The following is a 6,630-nucleotide window of genomic DNA, read 5'->3' as shown; positions in this document are numbered from 1 at the left end:
AAAAAAAAATTGGGGGGAAAAACACATCATGGCTCAACTTCTCACTGACAACATTTTAGCTTGACCCATATGAGAAGTTAGTTATTCTTTAAATTTAATTCTTCAAAATGAATACAAATTGTTATCAGTAATACTTCACTAACATATATCTTCTCGTTTGTATGTAAACTGATTTATATTGTAATTTAATAGTTACATTCACTTCAAAATTAAATATTTTTCTGGAGTACATTGTGTTCTGTGATTTGCTATTGTTCTTGTCTCTCTTATAGGTTGATGAAAAGGCTCTCAAACACATAACAGAAATGGGTTTCAGCAAAGAAGCAGCAAGGCAGGCATTAATGGATAATAGCAACAACCTTGAAGCTTCATTAAATTTTCTTCTGAACAGCAATAAGCAAATGACTGTTCAAGGACCACCCATTAGAGGTACAACTTGCAAAACTATGTTACAGAAGCGTTTGCATTAGGACAAATTACCTTGAACTACAGCTAACCTGTTGATTTCCCCTGAAAACGGGTGACAGAATCATCACCTGAAATCCCTTTTTGATTAACACTGCTCTTTGTGGGTCAGAACATGTGCTCCCTGGCATAATTTTATGTTTTTGGGCAGAAGGAGATTAAAAGATAGAGAAGGAAGGGTGATGAGGAATCAAAACAAAAGTATTAATATTAGAAGCCCCTTGCAAGCAGTCCGTTTACACATATGTCAAGAGTGAAGATGAGGTAGATGATGAGAAATAAAAATGGGTGACCTAAAGAGAGAAAGGAGACCACTGGGGGAGTGAGAATGTGTATCCTATTAGGTTATCCCAGTAGACTGTGGACCTCAGTAGATAAAAAGGCCTAGTTTGGAGCTGGAGTGGTACTAGGAGGGTAGGGGCCACGTTAGTCACCCTGGAAGACCCTTCACAATGTTTTGCTTTCTCTAGGAGAAATGGGAATATTTTAGAATGTTTTGGGTGGCCCTTGACCATTTTAGACCACCAAGAGGTCTTTTTTTGGCAACAGAAGATGAGGGGAGGGGGTCATTTCCTGGTTTTTAGAGTGGCTATTTTTTTTATCTCTGGGGATGTGTCCTGAGGCCACCCTAATGACCCTTGGGTTTTTGTGTGGCCTCCAAACCAGCAGGGTATAGAGTTTGTGGTTCTTTTAGGGCAAAGCTGTGGCTCTGTAACATACCTTACAAACTGAAGGTCCTTTGTTCAATCCCAAACCCTAAGGTTAAGGAAAATCCTGCATAAAACCTTAGTGAACTTCTGCCTGTCAGTTGACAGCACTAAGCTAGATGAACCATGTGCGAGACTTGGGATTGCTCTGACCAAAAATCCACAACAACTTAATGTAAAACAAAAAGTTTATTGTAAAGAATAAGGTAGAAGCACTTTGGACCACGTCTTTGCTGAATCTGGAGAACTCCAGATAGAGACAGCACTTTAAAATCCCCCCAGCCCCCTCCCCTTTGGTTGCTTTTTCCAAAGGCACTTTCTTCTGTTCAGCTTTGATGTAAAATTCCTCCCTTTGTGCTGAAGGGGGGAAGAAGGGGGGGGAGTAACCATTTGGTTCCTAGTTCCTTTGACTAGGAGAGATCTAAGGATGTATGCATTTAGGGTATCTGTTACCCATCCAGCCCTCATAAAACTGCCTGTCTGCGATAAGTGACCATTTGGCCCATTCCCCATGGTGGCAGTCCTCCTTCCCAAAAATGCCTATCTATCTATATCACTACTCCCTCTCTATATATGCTTATCTATCTCTATCCCTATTTGTGTGTGAGAGCCTATTCACTGGCCCCCATTCTGCAGTCTGTCTATCTATCCATCCATCCATCCATCCATCCATCCATCCATCCATCTATCTATCTATCTCCATCAATCTATCTATCTCTACAAGGTCTGTCTGTCTATCTATCTATCTATCTATCTATCTATCTATCTATCTATCTATCTCTACAAACCTCATGGCAGAATACACCCTGAATGATTGCCTGAAGGTGGATTCTGACACCATGCTTGAACTCAGTATAAGACATCTTTTTGATGCTGCTCCTGTACTGGAGTACAAAACATGCAAAGTGATCTGTAGGACTGGTGGTGAAGCCCCTGATAGTGAATGAATTGATAACCTTATGTGAACATTTATTGTGAACTCCTACTTCATTTTCATAGTGGGGAAGTATCAAACTCAGATAAGTGACCTCATGCTGGAGGCCATATTCACTCTGTTTTTTGGAGTTTTTTAATCATGTAAATTGAAAAGAAGGTAGGCTGGCTACTCTGGTAAACTAAGAATTCTGTTGTAAGATACTATGTATATGGGCTATATAATTCACTTAGCATTTTTCATGGACATAAGCTAAAGAGCTTATTTTAATAGTCACAGAGCCAACGTTATTGCTGTAGTCACTATTGAATTAAGGTAATTCTTTCTTACAGGAGGTAACTTATATATTTATTTCACTTAATGTTATATTGAATAATGCTATAGGGGTTTTTCATATGACATGAGATCTAATGATATTTTTAGGCACTTAATGAACTCCTTAATAACCATCTACATGATAAGAAAAATATTAAGGAATTGTGATATGTCTAATATATTTTGAATTGTTCTACATGTTGGTTTAGTTTATTCACACATATCCAAATAAGATGTGTGATTCCTTTCCAGGGAAAGGAAAAGGCAGAGGCCGAATACGGCCTGAAGATGAAGAGGAATTGGGAAATGGCAGGCCATCTGCTCCAAGCACATTGTTTGATTTCCTGGAGTCTAAAATGGGTACTCTTGCAGTAGAAGGTATGTTGAAAGTCTTATGCATCTTCCACTGTTATCTTGCATGGATGGGATGTGGTGAATTGATTAATCCAGTGTTAAAACTGCTGTCCTGACTGTTTTTCACTATTGACTTAATAATAGGGAATCTAATGATTTATTTTTTAAACATTTAGTATATCATCATGGAAATGTAATACAATGTGCCCATGCCATACTTGGGCTTGCCATATGCTAAAGAAGTAACCAGTGGGGTGCCACAGGGGTCTGTCCTGGGCCCAGTGCTATTCAACATCTTTATTAATGACTTGGATGACAGTTTTGGGGAAATACTGTAGTTATCAAATTTGTAGATAACACCAAATTAGGAGGAGTAGGTAATACCCCAGAGGACAGGATCAACATTCAAAAAGACCTGAATAGACTAAAAAGCTGTGCCAAATCTAACAAAATAAAATTCAACACAGAGAAATGTAAGGTACTGCACTTAGGGTAGAAAAATGAAATGCACAGATATAGGCTGGACTCAAGAAATTTGAAAAAAAGACAAAATCATCTTAATTTCTAAGAGCTATTGGAAGTATAGATATGCCCACAGTTGGCCCTCCACATTTGCAGATTCAACTTTTTCAGATTTGATTATTTGCAGATTTCAATTAATATTTTATTTATTTATTTATGGTATTTATACCCTGCCTTCAGCCCTAAAAGCTATCAGAGCAGCTTACAATTATTATTTTTAATTAATTTAATATGCCCTTTCTAGGAATTTCTAGCTTCTCCAGCACAACTCTGCAGGAAACTGACCATAGAGTTGCATCGGAGGACCTAGAGATTATGAGAAAAAACATTTCTCTAGGCATTTGTAGCTCCTCCAGTGTAATTCTGCTGGATGTTGATCATAGAGTTGTGCTGGAGGAGGTACAGTAGATGTTCATAGAGAAAACAGTGTAGGTTTTCCAACATGATTCTGTAGTCAACTTCTGGCAGAAGTTGACCCCAGGTGTAAAAGAACTGTGGTTTTTTGTTTTTGTTTTTTAAATTGTGGGTTTTCCACATTCATGGACCCTGACCCCAGCAAATGTGGAGGGACTGCTGTAATCACTTAAAGATATCAGCAAAATTGCCAGTTGGCAGATGATCCAAATGGAGTATTAACCTGGATAGACAAAGCCTCAGATTTGTACCAATTTATACCAATTAATGCAATAAAGAAAAATCCCAAAAGCTAGAATTTAACCAACTCCGTTAAAGAACATTTTGGTTTAGAAATAAATAATAAAAGATTAATCCCCAGGCTCTAGAAGCTGCTTTTCTTCCTTGGCTGAAATTTGGAAAAAAAAATAAATCTATTTAATACCTGTTCTTCTCGTTTTGTAGCATCTAGTCTGTAGACTTGACATGATGCTCCACAACTTCTCAGTACAGTTATGGAACCATCTGGGGCTTCAGCTGGCAGAACAGTTAGGCTTTTCCACTGACTGAGCACAAAAAAGTATTTTATATCTGTATTTTTGAATATTTTAGCTCCTTCACCTCCCGTTTTACAAAAAAGCAGGAAATTCTGCAAACATTGTTAATCTAAGGACAGGAGGTTTGTTGTTGTTGTGTGCTTTCAAGTCATTTCTGATTCATGGTGACCTTAAGGTCAGCCAGTGGGTGTCATAGCCAAGCAGAATATCGAACCCTTGTCTCCAGAGTCATAGCCCAGCACACAAACCACTATGCTATGCTAGTGTATTGTCTAATTTAAAAAAACATGGCAAAACTCTAGTCTGTAGGGGTTTTCTACAAAATAGCATAATAAATAAATAAAATAAATAATAATAAAAGTTTTATTTTTATACCACCCTTCTTACTATCAGGGCGGTGCACAACATTATACAGTACATCAATACAATATAACAATTACAAATACAATAAAAAATTACATTAAAAAAATTAGATTAAAAGCAATTCTGGCAGCTACCCACTGCTGTCGGGGGGGGGGAGAGGCTACATGGAGCTGTATCTCGGAATGCTAATTTGAACACGCAGGTCTTTAGTCCTTCTGAACTGGCCAGGGAGGTGCCGAGCTGAGCTCTATGGGCAGCGAGTCCAGAGGGTCGGGGCCGAGATGGTGAAGTCCTCCTAGATGTGGAGGCTAATCTTGCCCTGGGACCCTCAATAGCTGCTGCCAGCAGTTCTGAGTGTGCGGGGCGATGGGAGAGGCGGTCCTCTAGGTATCCTGGGCCCAAGCCATTTAGGGCTTTATAGGTCATAACCAACACCTTGTATTGCGCCCGGAAGCGAATAGGCAGCCAGTGCAGATCTTTAAGCACTGATGTTATATGACTGGCCCTGGGTATGCCAGTGACCAGTCTGGCTGCCATATTCTGTACCAATTGTAGCTTCCAGGTTTGGTACAAGGGTTGCCCCATGTAGAGCGCATTGCAGAAGTCCAATCGAGAGGTTACCAGAGCATGTACTACCGTTTCAAGGTCCCTCTGGCCCAGGTAGGGACGCAGCTGGCGAATCAGCTGAAGCTGATAGCAGGTGCTCCTGACCGTCGCATCCACCTGAGATGTAAGGTGGAGCGACGAGTCAAGGAGCACCCCCAGACTGCGTACCGAGTCCTTCACGGGAAGCGTGATCTCGTTCAGGACAGGTGGAACCACCTCCATCCCCGGGCCAGGAGAACCTATCATGAGCACCTCCGTTTTCTCTGGATTCAGACTGAGTCGGTTTTCCCTCATCCAGCCCATTACCGACTCCAGACAGGCCACGAGAGGAGAGACGCCATCCCCAGTCACTGCAACAGTCGGAGACATAGAGAAAACTATTTGGGTGTCATCAGCGTACTGATAACCCCACGCCCCATGTCTCCGGATGATCTCTCCCAGCGGTTTCATGTAAATGTTGAAAAGCATGGGAGACAGAATGGCTCCTTGAGGGACCCCAGATGTAAGGGCCCTCTTATCGGAGCACACGTCTCCTAGCTGCACCATCTGGAACCTCCCAGAGAGGTAGGATCGGAACCACTGGAGCGCAGTGCCCCCGATTCCCACCTCTGCCAGGCGCTCCAGAAGGATACCATGGTCTCTATGGTATTGAAAGCCGCTGAGATGTCCAAGAGCACCAGCAGGGACACGCTTCCCCTGTCGATGCCCAGACGGAGATCATCGACCAAGGCGACCATGGCTGTCTCAACCCCGTAACCCGCCCGAAAGCCAGTTTGAAATGGGTCCAGATAATCCGTTTCATCCAAGATCGATTGAAGCTGGATTGCAACCGCCCTCTCAATCACCTTCCCCAAAAATGGCAGTAGCGAGACTGGCCGATAATTATTATGCATCAGGGGGTCGAGGGAGGGCTTTTTTAACAGCGGTTTTACAATGGCCAATTTTAAGCTGGATGGAAATTGCCCATCCCTCAGAGATGTATTTATAATCCGGTGTAACAATGAAGTTACCACCGGTCCCCCCTGAGCCGCTAGCCATGAGGGACAGGGATCGAGAGAGCAGGTTGTCTTCCGAACGCTTCTAAGGATCTTGTCCACATCATCGGTACTAACCGACTCAAACTGATCCAGCTTAATAGAGTCCACGGAGGCTCTGGATACCTCTACCCTAGGTTCTGCCTTAATGCCGGCGTTAAGACCTTCGCTTATCCGAGAGGTTTTATCCGCGAAGAAGTTGTTAAATTGGTCACAGCAGGCCTTAGAAGGTTCAAGGATCTGGTTTGGGGCAGGAGGGAGCTGAGTTAGCTCCCGGACTACCCTGAACAACTCTGCTGGACACGACTCCGCGGACGCGACATGAGCACCATAGAACGAGTTCTTAGCTGCTCGTATCGCCTCTCCGTAGTCCTCCAAAA

At 42.3% G+C, this 6,630-nt stretch overlaps 1 protein-coding gene across 1 annotated transcript in view; it reads left to right on the top strand.

Moving 5' to 3' along the window:
• The window catches only part of TDRD3 (tudor domain containing 3), a 97,789-nt gene that overhangs the window by 45,841 nt on the left and 45,318 nt on the right, over positions 1-6,630 (top strand). Inside the window, exons 7-8 of the mRNA XM_042458429.1 lie at positions 273-429; positions 2,674-2,799. Coding sequence (XP_042314363.1) covers positions 273-429; positions 2,674-2,799 — 283 coding nt within the window. The remainder of the gene's footprint in view (positions 1-272; positions 430-2,673; positions 2,800-6,630) is intronic.

Source organism: Sceloporus undulatus, chromosome 3, assembly GCF_019175285.1.
Source record: "Sceloporus undulatus isolate JIND9_A2432 ecotype Alabama chromosome 3, SceUnd_v1.1, whole genome shotgun sequence".
NCBI lineage: Eukaryota > Metazoa > Chordata > Lepidosauria > Squamata > Phrynosomatidae > Sceloporus > Sceloporus undulatus.
The sequence above is the reverse complement of the archived record's forward strand: the minus strand, read 5'-3'. Positions and strand labels throughout refer to the sequence as shown.